We start from the raw sequence: 20,119 nt of genomic DNA on the forward strand, positions 1-20,119 counted from the left end.
TTTGGGTGGTCCATCTGCTTGTAGCTCCTCCGTCTGAGGCACGAGGCCTCTAGCATTGCTGTGTCAGGCAAGACGAAGGAGGTACATTGGCTTATAAGTGCCGTGGCCTGGAAGAGACACACGACACTTCTGCTCACAGTCCGTTGGCCAGAATTGCTCACATGGTCCCAATATAATGCCGTAAAACCAAAATCCACTGCCATCGAGTTGATTCCTACTCATAGCGACCTTATAGGATCATAATTTTTTGTTGTTGCCATTTTTGCTGTTTGAAAGTACAATTCAGTGGTAGCTGAGTACCTTCACAATGTTGTGCAACAGTTACCACTCTCCAGTTTCAGAACTTCATCACCCCAAATGGAAACCCTGTACCCAGTCACTTTCCATTTCCTTCCAGCCTCTGGAAGCCACTAATCTGCTTTCTTGCTCTATGGATTTGCCTATTCTGGATATTTCATTTAAATAGAATCATACAATACGTGACCTTTTGTGTCTGACTTCTTTCACTTATCATAATGTTTTCAAGGTTCATCTATGTTGTAATTTGTATTATTACTTTATTTCTTTTTTATGATGGAATAATATTCCATTGTATGGATATACCATATTCTGTTTATGCAATAGTCAGTAGATGGATGTTTGCATTGTTTCCACCTTTTGGCTGTTGTGAATATTGCTGCTACGAATATTTGTGTATGAGTTTTTGTTTGAACATCTCTTTTCAGTTTTGGGGGAAATATCTAGAAGTGGACTTGCTGGGTCATACGGTAATTTTATGGTTCACTTTTTTTTTTTTTAATAACTTTTATTAAGCTTCAAGTGAACGTTTACAAATCCAATCAGTCTGTCACATATAAGTTTACATACATCTCACTCCCTACTCCCACTTGCTCTCCCCGTCTTGAGTCAGCCCTTTCAGTCTCTCCTTTCTTGACAATTTTGCCTGCTTCCCTCTCTCTCTATCCTCCCATCCCCCCTCCAGACAAGAGTTGCCAACACACTCTCAAGTGTCCACCTTATATAATTAGCTCACTCTTCATCAGCGTCTCTCTCCCACCCGCTGACCAGTCCCTTTCATTTCTGATGAGTTGTCTTCAGGGATGGTTCCTGTCCTGTGTCAACAGAAGGTCTGGGGAGCATGGCCACCGGGATTCCTCCAGTCTCAGTCAGACCATTAAGTTTGGTCTTTTTATGAGAATTTGGGGTCTGCATCCCACTGATCTCCTGCTCCCTCAGGGGTCCTCTGCTCTGCTCCCTGTCAGGGCAGTCATCGATTGTGGCTGGGCACCAACTAGTTCTTCTGGTCTCAGGATGATGTAGGTCTCTGGTTCATGTGGCCCTTTCTGTCTCTTGGGCTCTTAGTTGTCGTGTGGCCTTGGTGTTCTTCATTTTCCTTTGCTCCAGGTGGGTTGAGACCAATTGCTGCATCGTAGACGGCCGCTTGTTAGCATTTAAGACCCCAGACGCCACATTTCAAAGTGGGATGCAGAATGATTTCATAATAGAATTATTTTGCCAATTGACTTAGAAGTCCTCGCAAACCATGTTCCCCAGACCCCAGCGCTTGCTCCGCTGACCTTTGAAGCATTCATTTTATCCCGGAAACTTCTTTGCTTTTGGTCCAGTCCAATTGAGCTGACCTTCCATGTATTGAGTGTTGTCTTTCCCTTCACCTAAAGCAGTTCTTATCTACTGATTAATCAATAAAAAACCCTCTCCCGCCCTCCCGCCCTCCCCCCCCTCGTAACCACAAAAGTATGTGTTGTTCTCAGGTTTACTATTTCTCAAGATCTTATAATAGTGGTCTTATACAATATTTGTCCTTTTGCCTCTGACTCATTTCGCTCAGCATAATGCCTTCCAGGTTCCTCCATGTTATGAAATGTTTCACAGATTCGTCACTGTTCTTTATTGATGCGTAGTATTCCATTGTGTGAATATACCACAATTTATTTACCCATTCATCTGTTGATGGACACCTTGGTTGCTTCCAACTTTTTGCTATTGTAAACAGAGCTGCAATAAACATGGGTGTGCATATATCTGTTTGTATGAAGGCTCTTGTATCTCTAGGGTATATTCCTAGGAGTGGGATTTCTGGGTTGTATGGTAGTTCTATTTCTAACTGTTTAAGATAACGCCAGATAGATTTCCAAAGTGGTTGTACCATTTTACATTCCCACCAGCAGTGTATGAGAGTTCCAATCTCTCCGCAGCCTCTCCAACATTTATTATTTTGTGTTTTTTGGATTAATGCCAGCCTTGCTGGTGTGAGATGGAATCTCATCGTAGTTTTAATTTGCATTTCTCTAATGGCTAATGATCGAGAGCATTTTCTCATGTATCTGTTGGCTGCCTGAATATCTTCTTTAGTGAAATGTGTGTTCGTATCCTTTGCCCACTTCTTGATTGGGTTGTTTGTCTTTTTGTGGTTGAGTTTTGACAGAATCATGTAGATTTTAGAGATCAGGCGCTGGTCGGAGATGTCATAGCTGAAAATTCTTTCCCAATCTGTAGGTGGTCTTTTTACTCTTTTGGAGAGGTCTTTAGATGAGCATAGGTGTTTGATTTTTAGGAGCTCCCAGTTATCGGGTTTCTCTTCATCATTTTTGGTAATGTTTTGTATTCTGTTTATACCTTGTATTAGGGCTCCTAGGGTTGTCCCAATTTTTTCTTCCATGATCTTTATCGTTTTAGTCTTTATGTTTAGGTCTTTGATCCACTTGGAGTTAGTTTTTGTGCATGGTGTGAGGTATGGATCCTGTTTCATGTTTTTGCAGGTGGATATCCAGTTATGCCAGCACCATTTGTTAAAAAGGCTATCTTTTCCCCAGTTAATTGACACTGGTCCTTTGTCAAATATCAGCTGCTCATACGTGGATGGATCTATGTCTGGGTTCTCAATTCTGTTCCATTGGTCTATGTGTCTGTTGTTGTACCAATACCAGGCTGTTTTGACTACTGTGGCTGTATAATAGGTTCTGAAATCAGGTAAGGTGAGGCCTCCCACTTTCTTCTTCTTTTTCAGTAATGCTTTGCTTATCCGGGGCTTCTTTCCCTTCCATATGAAATTAGTGATTTGTTTCTCTATCCCCTTAAAATATGACATTGGAATTTGGATTGGAAGCGCGTTAAATGTATAGATGGCTTTTGGTAGAATAGACATTTTTACTATGTTAAGTCTTCCTATCCATGAGTAGGGTATGTTTTTCCACTTAAGTATGTCCTTTTGAATTTCTTGTAGTAGAGCTTTGTAGTTTTCTTTGTATAGGTCTTTTACATCCTTGGTAAGATTTATTCCTAAGTATCTTATCTTCTTGGGGGCTACTGTGAATGGTATTGATTTGGTTATTTCCTCTTCGGTGTTCTTTTTGTTGATGTAGAGGAATCCAAGTGATTTTTGTATGTTTATTTTATAACCTGAGACTCTGCCAAATTCTTCTATTAGTTTCAGTAGTTTTCTGGAGGATTCCTTAGGGTTTTCTGTGTATATAATCATGTCATCTGCAAATAGTGATAACTTTACTTCTTCCTTGCCAATCCGGATACCTTTTATTTCTTTGTCTAGCCTAATTGCCCTGGCTAAGACTTCCAACACGATGTTGAATAAGAGCAGTGATAAAGGGCATCCTTGTCTGGTTCCCGTTCTCAAGGGAAATGCTTTCAGGTTCTCTCCATTTAGAGTGATATTGGCTGTTGGCTTTGCATAGATGCCCTTTATTATGTTGAGGAATTTTCCTTCAATTCCTATTTTGGTAAGAGTTTTTATCATGAATGGGTGTTGGACTTTGTCAAATGCCTTTTCTGCATCAATTGATAAGATCATGTGGTTTTTGTCTTTTGTTTTATTTATGTGATGGATTACATTAATGGTTTTTCTGATATTAAACCAGCCTTGCATACCTGGTATAAATCCCACTTGATCAGGGTGAATTATTTTTTTGATGTGTTGTTGGATTCTATTGGCTAGAATTTTGTTGAGGATTTTTGCATCAATGTTCATGAGGGATATAGGTCTATAATTTTCTTTTTTTGTAATGTCTTTACCTGGTTTTGGTATCAGGGAGATGGTGGCTTCATAGAATGAGTTGGGTAGTATTCCGTCATTTTCTATGCTTTGGAATACCTTTAGTAGTAGTGGTGTTAACTCTTCTCTGAAAGTTTGGTAGAACTCTGCAGTGAATCCGTCCGGGCCAGGGCTTTTTTTTGTTGGGAGTTTTTTGATTACCGTTTCAATCTCTTTTTTTGTTATGGGTCTATTTAGTTGTTCTACTTCTGAATGTGTTAGTTTAGGTAGGTAGTGTTTTTCCAGGAATTCATCCATTTCTTCTAGGTTTTCAAATTTGTTAGAGTACAATTTTTCATAATAATCTGAAATGATTCTTTTAATTTCATTTGGTTCTGTTGTGATGTGGTCCTTCTCATTTCTTATTCGGGTTATTTGTTTCCTTTCCTGTATTTCTTTAGTCAGTCTAGCCAATGGTTTATCAATTTTGTTCATTTTTTCAAAGAACCAGCTTTTGGCTTTGTTAATTCTTTCAATTGTTTTTCTGTTCTCTAATTCATTTAGTTCAGCTCTAATTTTTATTATTTGTTTTCTTCTGGTGCCTGATGGGTTCTTTTGTTGCTCAGTTTCTATTTGTTCAAGTTGTAGGGACAGTTCTCTGATTTTGGCTCTTTCTTCTTTTTGTATGTGTGCATTTATTGGTATAAATTGGCCTCTGAGCACTGCTTTTGCTGTGTCCCAGAGGTTTTGATAGGAAGTATTTTCATTCTCGTTGCTTTCTATGAATTTCCTTATTCCCTCCTTGATGTCTTCTATAACCCAGTCTTTTTTCAGGAGGGTATTGTTCATTTTCCAAGTATTTGATTTCTTTTCCCTAGTTTTTCTGTTATTGATCTCTAGTTTTATTGCCTTGTGGTCTGAGAAGATGCTTTGTAATATTTCGATGTTTTGGACTCTGCAAAGGTTTGTTTTATGACCTAATATGTGGTCTATTCTAGAGAATGTTCCATGTGCGCTAGAAAAAAAAGTATATTTTGCAGCAGTTGGGTGGAGAGTTCTGTATAAGTCAATGAGGTCAAGTTGGTTGATTGTTGTAATTAGATCTTCTGTGTCTCTGTTGAGCTTCTTACTGGATGTCCTGTCCTTCTCCGAAAGTGGTGTGTTGAAGTCTCCTACTATAATTGTGGAGGTATCTATCTCGCTTTTCAATTCTGTTAAAATTTGATTTATGTATCTTGCAGCCCTGTCATTGGGTGCATAAATATTTAATATGGTTATGTCTTCCTGATCAATTGTCCCTTTTATCATTATATAGTGTCCTTCTTTATCCTTTGTGGTGGATTTAAGTCTAAAGTCTATTTTGTCAGAAATTAATATTGCTACTCCTCTTCTTTTTTGCTTATTGTTTGCTTGATATACTTTTTTCCATCCTTTGCGTTTTAGTTTGTTTGTGTCTCTAAGTCTAAGGTGTGTCTCTTGTAGGCAGCATATAGATGGATCGTGTTTCTTTATCCAGTCTGTGACTCTCTGTCTCTTTATTGGTGCATTTAGTCCATTTACATTCAGGGTAATTATAGATAAATAAGTTTTTAGTGCTGTCATTTTGATGCCTTTTTATGTGTGTTGTTGACAATTTCATTTTTCCACATACTTTTTTGTGCTGAGGCGTTTTTCTTAGTAAATTGTGAGATCCTCATTTTCATAGTGCTTGACTTTATCTTAGTTGAGTCGTTACGTTTTTCTTGGTTTTTATCTTGAGTTATAGAGTTGTTATACCTTTTTGTGGTTACCTTATTATTTACCCCTATTTTTCTAAGTAAAAACCTAACTTGTATTGTTATATATCGCCTTGTATCACTCTCCATATGGCAGTTCAATGTCTCCTGTATTTAGTCCCTCTTTTTGATTATTGTGATCTTTTACCTATTGACTTCCATGATTCCCTGTTATGTGTATTTTTTTTTTAATTAATCTTAATTTGTTTGTTTTTGTGATTTCCCTGTTTGAGTTGATATCAGGACATTCTGTTTTGTGACCTTGTGTTGTGCTGATATCTGATATTATTGGTTCTCTGACCAAACAATATCCTTTAGTATTTCTTGTAGCTTTGGTTTGGTTTTTGCAAATTCTCTAAACTTGTGTTTGTCTGTAAATATCTTAATTTCGCCTTCATATTTCAGAGAGAGTTTTGCTGGATATATGATCCTTGGCTGGCAGTTTTTCTCCTTCAGTGTTCTGTATATGTCGTCCCATTCCCTTCTTGCCTGCATGGTTTCTGCTGAGTAGTCAGAACATATTCTTATTGATTCTCCCTTGAAGGAAACCTTTCTTTTCTCCCTGGCTGCTTTTAAAATTTTCTCTTTATCTTTGGTTTTGGTGAGTTTGATGATAATATGTCTTGGTGTTTTTCTTTTTGTATCAATCTTAAATGGGGTTCGATGAGCATCTTGGATAGATATCCTTTCGTCTTTCATGATGTCAGGGAAGTTTTGTGTCAGGAGTTCTTCAACTATTTTCTCTGTGTTTTCTGTCCCCCCTCCCTGTTCTGGGACTCCAATCACCCGCAGGTTATCCTTCTTGATAGAGTCCCACATAATTCTTAGGGTTTCTTCATTTTTTTAAATTCTTTTATCTGATTTTTTTCCAGCTATGTTGGTGTTGATTCCCTGGTCCTCCAGATGTCCCAGTCTGCATTCTAATTGCTCAAATCTGCTCCTCTGACTTCCTAGTGCGTTGTCTAATTCTGTTATTTTATTGTTAGTCTTTTGGATTTCTACATGTTGTCTCTCTATGGATTCTTGCAACTTATTAATTTTTCCAGTATGTTCTTGAATAATCTTTTTGAGTTCTTCAACAGTTTTATCAGTGTGTTCCTTGGCTTTTTCTGCAGTTATCCTAATTTCATTTGTGATATCATTAAGCATTCTGTAAATTAGTTTTTTATATTCTGTATCTGATAATTCCAAGATTGTATCTTCATTTGGGAAAGATTTTGATTCTTTTGTTTGGGGGGTTGGAGAAGCTGTCATGGTCTGCTTCTTTAAGTGGTTTGATATGGATTGTTGTCTCCGAGCCATCACTGGGAAACTAGTTTTTCCAGAGAATCCGCTAAAAAAAAATGCAGTCAGATCCCTATCAGAGTTCTCCCTCTGGCTCAGGCTATTCAGATGTTAATGAAGCCGCCTGGGGAGGGTGGGGGAGGGAACAGAGAGATAGGAGAGTAGCACCTCAGAATATAGCCAGAGTTGCTTGTCTTGCTTGGAATGACTATTATATCTGAGATTCCCGCGGGCACGTCGCCTATGTGTGCTGGCTGTGTGGAGATTGCCCCCGGGGGGTCTGGCCCGCTGGAGTCACGGTCAGATCCTCCGCTTCCAGCCCCACGCCCAGCGTCAATGCTCCCCTACTGGGACGGTGCACTCTCGACTCCAAAATCAGTCGCTGCCTCCCGGGGACTTCTCGTCCCTCCAGCCGCGTGGCTGTGCCGCCTCCGAGAACCAGTTGGGCCTCCTCCCCGGGTTAGTTCAGATGGGTGGAGCAGCTCCCCGTGCTTATGCCGTGACCAAGTGTCCCGGCTGGGACGCTGTTCTCCCCGCTCCAATACCAGTCGCTGCCTCCTGAGGACTTCTCCTACCGGCTGAGTCCCACGCCGCCCGCACAACCCGGCTGGTCCCCTTCCCGGGGTTAGTTCAGGAGGGTGGAGCAACTCTCCGTGTTTATGCCGTACCTGCGTCCAGTCCAAATCCCTGCGGGACGGTTCCCCGGCTCGGATGCTGCTCTTTCTGCTCCAAGACCAGTCACTGCCTCCCGGGGACTTCTCCTACCGGCTGCATCCCACGCCTCCTGTGGAACCGGCTGGTCTCCCTCCCGGGGTTAGTTCGGGGGGGAGGAGCAGCTGTCTGTGCTTGTGCCGTACCTGACTGGTACGCTGGCTCCAGGCTCTGGAAACAATCGCTGCTTCCCCGTATTAGTTCGTTCTCCGTCTCTAGATCTGTGTTTGTTGTTCAGGGTTCGTAGATTGTTATGTATGTGATCGATTCACTTGTTTTTCCGTGTCTTTGTTGTAAGAGGGATCCGAGGTAGCGTCTGCCTAGTCCGCCATCTTGGCTCCGCCCCCTATGGTTCACTTTTTGAAGAGCCACCAGAATGTTTCCCACAGCAGTTGCATCGTTTTATATTTTCCTCAGCCATGTATGAGCGTTCCAAATTTGCCACATCCTTAACAACACTTATTCCCTGCTCCCTTAAAAAAAAATTATTATGGCCACCCTAGTGGGTGTAAAGTGGTATCTCATTGTGGTTTTGATTTGCATTCCCTTAAGGAGCCCTGGGGAAACCCTGGTGGTATAGTGGTTAAGCACTACAGCTGCTAACCAAAAGGTCGGCAGTTCAAATCTGCCAGGTGCTCCTTGGAAACTCTACGGGGCAGTTCTACTCTGTCCTATAGGGTCGCTATGAGTTGGAATCAACTCAACGGCAGTGGGTTTGGTTTGGTTTGGTTTAAGGAGCCATGGATCAGAATCGGCTCAATGGCAACGGGTTTGGTATTTTTTTGGTTTAAGGAGCCCTGGTGGCACAATGGTTAAGCTCCTGGCTGCTAACCAAAAGGTTGGCAGTTTGAATCTACCAGCAGTTCCATGGGAGAAAGACCCAATGATCTCCTTGTGTAAAGATCATAACCTTGAAAGCCCTATGGGACATTTCTACTGTGTCCCGTGGGCTTGTTATGAATTAACACCCAAGAACAAGAGCAACAGTGACTAAAAGGAGTCCCTGGGTATTGGAAACAGTTAACACACTCAGCTGCTAATCAAAAAGTTAGAAGCCTGCGTCTACCCACAGGTGCCTCTGAAGAAAGGCCTGGCAATCTGCTTCCAAAGAAAATCAGTCATTAAAAACTGTGTGGAGCACAGTTCTACTCTGACATACATGTGGTCATCATGATTTGGAATTGACTTAGTGGCTACTGGTTTGGTTTTTTTGTTATTGTTGTTGTTGATGACCAATAACGTTGATCATCTTTTCATGTGTGTATTGGCCATTTGTATGTCTTCTTTGGAGAAATTTCTATTCAAACCCTTTGCATATTTTTTAATGAGGTTGTTTATTTTTTTGTCGTTGAGCTGTAAGTGTTCTTAACATGTTCTGGATACTAGACTCTTATCAGATATATGATTTGCAAATATTTTCTTCCATTCTATGGGTTGTTTTTTCACTTTCTTGATAGTGCCTTTTGATGCAGAAAAGTTTTTAATTTTGATAAAGTTCAATTTATCTATTTTTTCTTTTGTTACTTGTGCTTTTGGTATCATATCTAAGAAACTATAGCCAAATTCAAGGTCATGAAGATTTACCCCTATTTTTTTCTAAGAGTTTTATAGTTTTTGTACTTATATTTAGATCTTTGATTCATCTTGATAGGCTTATTTTAAACAGAAACAGAACAGAACAAGGGGCTGGCATATGAGATGTACAGGCTTCGGAGTCCAGGTTCTGACGATTTTATTTTTATGCTACTAAAACACAGTTTTCAGTCAGTCTTAGCTGTGGTGACTGACTTCCATATTTTTCCTTTAGCCAAGACAGTCAACTCCAGCATCCTGAGGTATAACCTGGAGCCCCTGACACGAAACACCCCTTACACTGTTCAGATCATGGCCAGGACCAGTGCTGGAGGAGCCAACGGGACCAGGATCAACTTCAAAACATTGTCAATTCGTAAGTATTTCCTCCAAGCCCTAGGTACTCCTCCTGGACGTTTTCCTCAGGTGAGTTGAGGATGACCTTTCTCAAAGGCAGGAGGAAGCCAAGTAAAAGACACAGTGCTTCAGTGAGAAAAACCATCCTGCTTCCTGGCTCACTGATCTTGGAAGGGCTATGGGCAAGGAAGAAGTATGGAGAGCAGGCAAATTGAGAGCTGAATTTGGAAAGACTGGTCATTTTGCTGCTTCTTCATGGACAGCCTCAAATCATGTAGAGGAAGAGGGATCAAGTTAATGCCAAGTGCAGCCTTAGCACTAAATCAGCACCCACCTCAAGGCTGTCTTCAAGATCTCAGTCACCAATTTCTATGTGTTGGAGGCTAGTGCACAATAGGGCCTTGGAGAGAAAACCTTGGTCGAACACGGACTGCCAACCCAAAGGAAGAGACTTAATCTCATCATTTGTGTAGTCTTTTGGTCAAAGGGGTGCATAGTATGTTCTACTCACCAGCTTTTATATTAAAAAACAGAACAAGAAAAATTTAATAAATTAAAAAATAATGTAAAATATAATGTAGTATCATATGATGACTTCCCCAAGAGGAGAAGACAGAATGAAGAGGAGATACAGAAGAAATAAGTTAATTTTTGCCAAATTCTTGAGTAACACAGATTTGATTTTAAGGATATACTAAAACTTTTTAAAAATGAACAACCTTTTACATTAAAAAATGGAAGAACATGCCAAATTTGCAATAAAATAAAAGCTGGAAATTGTGTCCTCAAAGTATTCTTGAAAGCCCCTTGTTTATCACATTTCCAAAAGAAAAAAAATATCTTTGTGACTCTGGAAAATAAAAGTATGGCATATGTTGTTACAAAGAAAACATGTTCTGTTTTTAAGGACTAACATTGCTTTCTTAAGATACTTTTTGACATTGCTTTTAAAAATTTTTTTAAATCGTTGTATTTTCACAACACTAGGCACAAATTAAGGAACACATGTGGCACAATGGTTAAGTTCTTGGCTGCTAACTGAAAGATCGACAGTTCGAACCTACCTAGGGAATCTGTGGGAGAAAAGACCTGGCTATCTGCTCCCATAAAGATTATAGCCTGGGTTTGAATCACTGAACTTTTGGTTTGTCAAAGAATACAAGAGGAGTCCTCTCTGTAAGGTAATTTCAAAGTTAATTGAGCGCTATTGAGGTAATATAACAGTTCAAACCGGGACAGTGCAACCACAGGGTTGCAGAAGCACTCCCAATTGACAGAGGTTCTGAAGAAGCTTTTATAATAAAATATCAGGGACTTACAGTGGATTTTTCTGGTTGGTTGACATTTAAAGCACTATGCTTCAGCAGTTACAAGACAATCACAGGATATTCATTTTTCTTATCAGTCATATACATAAATCACAAGGTGGTCACAAGATGTTGGTTAAAGTTTCTTATCTATGTTTATCATATATTTCCTTGGAAACATTCTGCTGAGTATAACAAAGAGATGAACTTCTTCACAATGTACATAGGCAAAATGCCTAAGCAGGAATTATGTATCTAGAGGAGAAGAAGAACAACAAAATGGTTTCCGAATTGAACTAGCTGTCGGCCATTTTGGTCATGCCAGTGCAGCACCTCCGATTAGATTTAAAATGTTCTTGTTCAGGTTAGCAGCCGAGTGCTTAACCATTGCCCCACCAGGGCTGCTTTACCCAAAATGCCTCATTTCCCACAAATAACATGCCCACACATACAATGCGCCTAGGAAAATACTGCATGAGGGGGCTGTGCAACTGGCAAAAAAACATATAACACGCATGTTATTTGTGTAAAAATATGGTAGTGTTTAGTGCTCAGTAAATATTTACTGAATGAATGAAGGAGGATGGACCTAGTGATCATAAACCAAAACCAAACCGTCTGCCATCAAATCGATTTTGACTCATAGTAACCATATAGGACAGAGTAGAACTGCCCCATAAGGCTTCCAAGGGGCACATGGTGAATTCAAACTGCCAACCTTTTGGTTGACAGCCATAGCTCTTAACCACTATGCCACCAGGGTTTCCAGTGATTGTAGTGCCTATCAATATTGTGCAGGGAGAAAAACACTAGCTTGGGGAGCCACAAACCCCAGAGTTTAAAAATTTTTTTTTAATTGAAAAGAATTGAATTAAAAGAAAACTAATAAGGAATGCTGTCTGAGTTACCTAGTGTTGCTGTAAAACAAATACCATAAGTAGTTAACATTAAAGGACAGCATTTATTTCCTTACAGGAGGCCAGAAGTCTGAATTCAGGGTCTTAGCTCTAGGAAAAGAGAATTGGCTCTATAGGAAGATCCCGTCTCTGTCAGCTTCTGTAGCGCTGGCATACCTTGGTTCCTTGGCGATACATGGCATCTGTCTTCCTCTGTTTGTGCTTGCATGTACTGCAGCTTATATCAGAAGTGATTAGGTTTAGGACATAACCTACACTGAGATGGTCTATTAACATAACAAAGAAAACCCTATTCCCAAACAGGATTATGCTCACAGGTATTACTCATTGCCATCCAGTTGATTCTGACTATAGCAACCTGACAGGACAGAGTAGAACTGCCTCACAGGGTTTCCAAGGCTGTAATCTTTACGGAAGCAGACTGCCACATCTTTCTCCCACAGCGTGTCTGGTGAGTTCAAATCACCAACATTTCAGTTTGCAGCCAAACTCTTAACCACTGCACCACCAGGGCTTCTTATCCACAGGTATAAAAATATTCCGAAACCATCTCATAGCCATTGAGTCAATTCCAACTCATAGCGACTCTACAGGACAGAGTAGAACTGCCCCCTAGGGTTTCCAAGGCTGTACTCTTTATGGAAGCAGACTGCTACATCTTTCTCCCACAGAGCGGCTGCTGGGTTTGAACTTCTGACCTTTCAGTTGGCAGCTGAGCTCTCAACCACTGTGCCACCAGGGTTGCTTCCACAGGTATCAAACCAAAACCAAACCCACTGCCATGGAGTCAATTCCGACTCATTGCGACTCTACAGGACAGAGTAGAACTGCCCTACAGGGTTTCCAAGGAGCACCTGGTGGATTCAAACTACTGACCTTTTTGGTTAGCAGCCGTAGCTCTTAACTACTATGCCACCAGGGTTTCTGCGGCTTTAACAAATGTGTTGCCGAAGTTATTAGAAGACAAAGTTAATCTTTGGTTTAAAAACGTCAAGAAAATGAGGAGCAAAATCTACTACTGACTTTTGTGTTCTCCTTTTTCCAAAGGTGTCTCTGAAATCGTCCTTATAACTTCTCTGGCTGGAGGAGGTCTTCTTATTCTCATCATCCTGATGGTGGTATATGGTCTGAAAAAACCCAAGTGAGTTTATAGGCAACAGTGCTGTCTTCTATATCAGAGGTGGGAAGCAATAGGAGAGGGCACTCTACCGTTAAGGTGGTGTTTATTCATCTATTAAGTTAGTAAATATTTATAGAGATCATTATAGGCCACACCATGTGGCTCATCAGAATTCTGACCAAACAAGAGAACCCTGCCCTTCACAGCCCTATATGCAAGGCCTAGGCCATTTTGAGGCCAGGGCAGTGCTAGCTGCCACACAGGATTTATCTGGTGTGTTTGCCATTTGAGATGAGACTAGGAGAGGAGACCCTTTCTCTCACTGTCTAGATGGGGCTCTGACAGCAGTACGAGGCCTGAGGGCCACTGGCCTCTCTCAGGCAGAGCAGGGATTTGTGTTCCCATTGAGTAATGGCCAGTTGTATGCCCAGCACAAACTTGTTCCTAGCTTGTACTGCAGTCTTGGAGGGCTGTCTGCAATGGCATTTGTTCTGCCTGCCCTGGCCACTGCGGGGAAGGAAGCTTGTCTTCAAGGTCTTGTGCTTTCCTTCCCTCCATGAGCCTCGTGCTGCATGCCCTGATGGTCAGGGGTCTCTCCTCAGTAGAGCTCTTTCTCCAGAATTGAACAGTTTTAGGCTTCTCTGCCAAGCAGCTACTCTTAGTGGTCAAAATAACGTCAGCCTCAGTCTTAACCCTACTTTGGTTCCCACCGGTAGGTTTTAACCAAGTCACCAGTGCAAATTCTCATATTATCACTCACGTAAGCACTCATTCTTAATTTTTAGCAAGTGTCAGAATCAGACCCACCCAAGGGTTTCTGATTCAGTGGCCCTGGGGTGTAAAACAAGAATTTGCATTTCTAGCAAGCTCCCAGGTGATGTTGATGTAACTGATTGGGGCCACACTTTGAGAACCATGGTACTAAAGTGTGGGTAGCTTGTAAGACTTAATGTGTTGCTATTCCTAAGGAATAAATCTCAGAGATGTGGCTGTGATGGTGTGATTTCAGATATCAGCACCAGGTGTGGAAATGAAGGGGCAGGAGAGAGGGTAAGGGCAGGAATAGCTTTGCATGAAGAGAGGTCTCCTCCCTTCTCAGACTTCCAACTTCACCACCCAAACTGTTTTTCACTCTCCTTAGCAGGCTGAGGCTTGCCCTTATTTAATGAGGAAACCATACAAGTCCCTTTAACAAAGCCCCCTCCTTGGGCTCAGCCATACTAGGTGTATAAATTTCTTCTTGGATTCATTTTCTGTTTTCAAATCTTATCTCTTATTAGCAAATTGAAACACCTGTGTTGGCCTGATATCCCTAACCCTGCTGAAAGCAGTCTAGCTTTGTGGCGTGAAGATGATTTCAAGGTAAACTGTTCTTGTTTTAAGGAAATCATTTGGGCAATCTAGTTTCAGGAGATGGACAAGTTAGATGAAAGTGGGAGAAGTTGTGGACTGAGCTTTTTACAGAGTTCACACAAAGAGAACTCAAGGTTGAAAAGTTCCAGGGAACGATTGGCAGGGCAGATGGAATTGGCCTTCCATGAACTACTTTAACCCCCTGCTTTGGACAAGAGGAAAGGGCACCCCCAGGCTCAAGAGGACCCACTGTATGCCAGCATAGAACTGGTACCGTAAGGGATGAAACAGATCAAAGATACACACCGTCAGGATCTGATGGTCTAATTAGAAAGAGAGAGAAAGCCTCACCACAGGATTAAACAAACAAGCAAAAAAGCACCAAACCAGTTGCCATCCAGTCGATTCCCACTCGTGTCCCTCAGAGTAGAATTGTGCTGTATAGGGTTTTCTGTGGCTGTGTTCTGTTGGAAGTTAATCACCAGGCCTTTCTTTCAAGGTGCCTCTGATGGATTAAAACCATCGACCTTTTGATTAACATAGGATTTGAGGCCATTTAAAATCTTCCAAGAGGAATTTAATCTCTAGGCCACCTAGAGCCTGAGGGGACACTGATGTGCACAGTTGACCACAGGCTGAGGCAGTCTTCCTCAGACTGTGTTTCTCAGAATGGGGAAGTTATAGTCAAACTTTGCTTAACAGGCAGTGGGGTTTTATGGTTATAAGTAAGTAGAAACCTTCCTTTTTCAAAATTTTTTAAATTGAAAACTTCTGATTTTAGATTGGATTTCTTGCTTAAAAAAAAAAAAAATTAGTAAGCCCAATCAGATATACTTTTAGATCCTTATTATTGAAAGACTGTTCCTATTTTTGCCTTGATAAAGGAATTTAAAAAGATTTTTTAAATTGTGCTTTAGGTGTAATTACAGAGTAAATTAGCTTCCCATTCAGTAATTTGCACCTTCAGTGTTCCATGACGTTGGTTGCATTGCCCACAATGTGTCAGCACACTCCCCATTTCTGCCCAGGTTTCCCTGTTTCCTTGCATCCAGATTTTCTACCCCTTCCTGCTTTCTTATCTTTTCTTTTGGGAAAGTGTTGCCCTTTTGAGTTTGTATAACTGTTGTAAGGAGCACATTCCTCTCAGGTGATATTGTTTATTTTATGGCCCTGTCTGTTTGTTGTTTGGCTGAAAGGTGGTCTCTGGGTATAGCTTTTGTTCCAGGTCAGAAGGATATCATAGGTTTCCTCCAGTCTCTGTCAGACCAGTAAGTCTGGTCATTTTTGCAATTTGATTTTTTTCTGCATTTTTTTCCTGCTCTGTTCAGGACTCTCTGTTGTGAACCCAGTCAGACTGGTGGGTATTGGTAGCTGGGCACCACCCCGTTCTTCTGGTCTTGAGATCATGTAATCTGTGGTTCATGTGGTCGATTAGTCCTTTGGACTAATTGCTCCCTTGAGTCTTTGAGACAGATAGGGTTAAATGTGCTGCTGGAACAAAAGACCTTTTAAAAGATTACCATCTGGAAGTTGGGTAAACAGGAACCACAACTTGTCAACATGAAATAGGTTGAAACAATTCTTAAATTACTTCTTAGTGTTTTTCTAGTCCCTTCCCCCTTTACAGGCTCCGCATGTACAGAAGAACAAAGTGTGACTGCTGTTTAACCTTCCTTAGCCCTCCAGAGGTGGCAATGTAGTGCCGAAGATCAGTGTGCTTGTGCTATATCCCATAATAAGTGATGCCAAGGGCTGCCAAGAGGACTCCATCTTGAATATCAGCAGGTTCCATCTTGGATTCCAGATATGTGCACAACATAATTAGCATGCATTGCCATTTTGAGAAGTACCTGCCCCTTAAAAGAAGCCCACTAAATATTCATTACTCTGTTGTCTCCACCAAACCCATATAAGCCCTAGCCTTACTTCCCTTTTTGAGTCAGTCTTTTGGAGAGGCTTAGTCTCCCACTGACTCCTTTTGCTTGACTCAAGCAAAATAAAGCTTACTGAAGATAAAGTTTGTCTTTCGCGTGTATTCTTACTTAGGAAAAGACAAGGACCCTTTGTGTCAGATTGGCAATTGGTAACATCTTGGTTTTCTTCACTCTTCTTTGCTATGGATGGGAAGAGACAATAGCTGTATCTTAGATGGCCTCTTGCAAGCTTTTAAGATCCCAGACACTACTCACCAAAGTAGTGGCAAAACATTATCTTTATAAACTATGTTGTGCCAGTTGATGGAGATGTTCCCTGAGTCTATGGTCCTTTGCCTTCAAGCCTAGGAACTTCATCCCATGAGGTGTTTGGTTATGTCTAAGAAGTTTCTATGACTGTGCCCCTTGAGTGCTCTGTTGTCTATGTTAGTATGCAGCACCTACAATTATGAACAGGCATGCATAGTTTTATTGTGCCTTGCAGATATTGTGCTTTTTATAAATTGAAGGTTTCTGGCAACCCTGTGTTGAGCAAGCCTATTGGCGCCATTTTTCCAACAGCGCATGCTCATTTTGTGTCTCTGTATCACATTTTGGTAATTCTTGGAATATTTCAAACTTTTTCATTATTATTATATCTGTAATTGTGATCTGTGATCAGTAATCTTTGATGTTACTATTGTAATTGTTTTGGGGCACCATGAACCGTACCCATATAAAATGGTGAACTTAACTGATAAATGTTGTGTGTCTTGCCAAGTAAAATGAAATACTTGACAACTTCAGTCTTTTCTCTGTTTATCATGATGTTGCTTATTGGTCCAGTTGTGAGGATTTTTGTTTTCTTTACATTGAGGTGTAATCCCTGCTGAAGGCTGTAGACCCTGATCTTCGTCAGCAAGTGTTTCAAGTCCTCTTCACTTTCAGCAAGCAAGGTTGTGTCATCTGCATTATGCAGGTTGTTAATGAGTCTTCTTCCCATACTGCACTCCCTTAAAGTCTGTTTTATCTGAGATTAATATTGCCACTCCTGCTCTTTTTTTAATTATTTTATTGATATTTTTTTTGCATCCTTTGAGTTTTATTTATGTCATTATGTCTAAGGTGTGTCTGTTGTAAACAGTATATTGATGGGTAGTGTTTTTTGTTTTTTTTTGTTTGTTTTTAATCGATTCTGCCACTCTGTTTCTTTACTGGTGCATTTGAGCCATTTACATCCAGTGTGACTATTGATAGGTATGAGTTTACTGCTGTCATTTTGTTGTGATTTTTTTTTGTGGTGTTGACATTTTCTTTGTTCCATTTTATTTTCTGTGCTGAGTTCTTTTTGTTTGTGTATTTTCTTTTCATTTCTGTTGATTTTGTGTTTGCTGAGTCTTTGTGTTTTTCTTCTTTTTTATTTTGATGAGTAGGTTTGTTAGCTTTCTTTGTAGTTACCTCGAAATTTACCTTTATCTTCATAAGTTCAAAGTAATCTTTAATCCCTTGATATTGCCGACTTCCTCTCCATATGAAAGTTGTATAACTATACCATTTATTCCACCTTTTTGTTTCTATGTTGCCTTTATTTATTTATCGCCATATCTGGTTCCCTGTTTTCAGTCTTTTAGGTTTTTCTTTTCTTTTTTTTTTTGAGACTTCTTTATCAGGGTTGGTATCTGGCTAATGCTGTCCTGTGTCCTAATCTCAGGTTATTGTCTGATGCTATTGGTTCTCTGAAGGACTCCCTTTAATATTTCTTGTAAGGTTGGTCTGATTTTTCACAAATTCCCTTAATTTCTGTTTATCTGAAAATGTTTTAATTTTGCCATTGTATTTGAGAGTCAGTTTTGCTGGATATATATTTCTTGGTAGGCAGTTTTTTTCTTTCAAGGTTTTATGTATTTTATCCCATTGCCTTCTTGCCTGTGTGGTTTCTGCCAAGTAATCAGAGTTTAGTCTTATTGGTTCCCCTCCGTAGGTGACTTTTCATTTTTCTCAAGCTGCTCTCAGGATTCTTTGTCTTTGGTTTTGGTAAGTTTGATTATGATGTGTCTTGGTGACTTTCTCTTGGGGTCTATGCTCTATGAAGTTTGTTGAGCTTTTTGGATGGATATCTTTTCATCTTTTATGATATTAGGGAACTTTTCTGCCAGCAAATACTCAACAATTTTCTTTGTGTTTTCCATGGCCTCCCCCTGTCCTGGAACTCTGATCATGTGCAAATTTTTCCTCTTAATAGTCTCTCAGATAATTCTGAGGCTTTTTTCATCATTCTTTTTTTTCTGATTTTTCCTCAAAGAAATTGGTGTCTAGGGATTTGTCTGCTATTTTTCCGATTCTGTCTTCCATTGACTCAACTTTGCTCTTATATCCTTCTATTGAGTTATCTGTTTCTGAAATTTTTTTTTGTTAATCTTTTGGATTTCTAGGTGCTATTTTTATATTTTGTATATGGTGTCTAATTGTCTGTTTAATTTGTCATTTTGTTCTTGTATTGTTTTCCTGAATTCTTCTATTGCTTTGTCTATGTTTTTCTTGATTTCGTCTGTGTTTTCCTTTGTTTTGTCTCTGTTTTTCTTGATCTGTTTCTTAATCTCTTACCAAAAAAAACGAAACCCAGTGCCATCGACAGAACCCTATATATTAGTCTTTTGAATTCCTTATAAGGTAGTTCCATTACTGTTTCTTCCTCTGAAAGGCTTTCCGGTTCTTTATTTTGGTCACTTGCTGGGGCCATCTTTTTTTTTTTTTTTAATAACTTTTATTAAGCTTCAAGTGAACGTTTACAAATCCAATCAGCCTGTCACATATAAGTTTACATACATCTCACTCCCTACTCCCACTTGCTCTCCCCCTCTTGAGTCAGCCCTTTCAGTCTCTCCTTTCTTGACAATTTTGCCGGCTTCCCTCTCTCTCTATCCTCCCATCCCCTCTCCAGACAAGAGTTGCCAACACAATCTCAAGTGTCCACCTGATATAATTAGCTCACTCTTCATCAGCGTCTCTCTCCCACCCGCTGACCAGTCCCTTTCATGTCTGATGAGTTGTCTTCGGGGATGGTTCCTGTCCTGTGCCAACAGAAGGTCTGGGGAGCATGGCCGCCGGGATTCCTCAAGTCTCAGTCAGACCATTAAGTTTGGTCTTTTTATGAGAATTTGGGGTCTGTATCCCACTGATCTCCTGCTCCCTCAGGGGTCCTCTGCTCTGCTCCCTGTCAGGGCAGTCATCGATTGTGGCTGGGCACCAACTAGTTCTTCTGGTCTCAGGATGATGTAGGTCTCTGGTTCATGTGGCCCTTTCTGTCTCTTGGGCTCTTAGTTGTCGTGTGGCCTTGGTGTTCTTCATTCTCCTTTGCTCCAGGTGGGTTGAGACCAATTGATGCATCTTAGATGGCCGCTTGTTAGCATTTAAGACCTTGCTGGGGCCATCTTGTCCTACCTTTTTGTGTGATTTGTTACTGTCTGTTGTGTCCGAGGCATTAAGGTGCTATTATATTTATTTATTTATTGTATGTTTGTTTGTTGCATCCTAATTTTTTCTTTTGTTTTGCTTTGATATATCCAAGTTGGCAGGGCATGTGTGCTACTCTGGTCCCTAGCGTGGCCTCCCTGGAGCTCTTACCACCTGTCTCTGGGTCAGTGGGGCAGTAGTTGGGTATGTGAGCATGGTTGTTTGCTGGTCTTATAGGGCAACTTATAGAATGTAGATGGCATTGCTAGTGAGATGATGTGTCTGTCTAGCTGGTCGCCTTTGTGTGGGTTCAGGGAGCATTCTCACTGTTTGCTATGTTGGGTTTTGTAT

General features: G+C 40.6%; 1 protein-coding gene across 1 annotated transcript in view; it reads left to right on the forward strand.

The window, feature by feature from the left end:
• IL31RA (interleukin 31 receptor A) overlaps positions 1-20,119 on the forward strand; it is an 80,960-nt gene that overhangs the window by 58,061 nt on the left and 2,780 nt on the right. The window contains exons 11-13 of the mRNA XM_049863907.1: positions 9,584-9,724; positions 12,977-13,070; positions 14,330-14,411. Coding sequence (XP_049719864.1) covers positions 9,584-9,724; positions 12,977-13,070; positions 14,330-14,411 — 317 coding nt within the window. The remainder of the gene's footprint in view (positions 1-9,583; positions 9,725-12,976; positions 13,071-14,329; positions 14,412-20,119) is intronic.

The sequence above is a fragment of the Elephas maximus genome, chromosome 2 (genome assembly GCF_024166365.1).
Source record: "Elephas maximus indicus isolate mEleMax1 chromosome 2, mEleMax1 primary haplotype, whole genome shotgun sequence".
NCBI lineage: Eukaryota > Metazoa > Chordata > Mammalia > Proboscidea > Elephantidae > Elephas > Elephas maximus.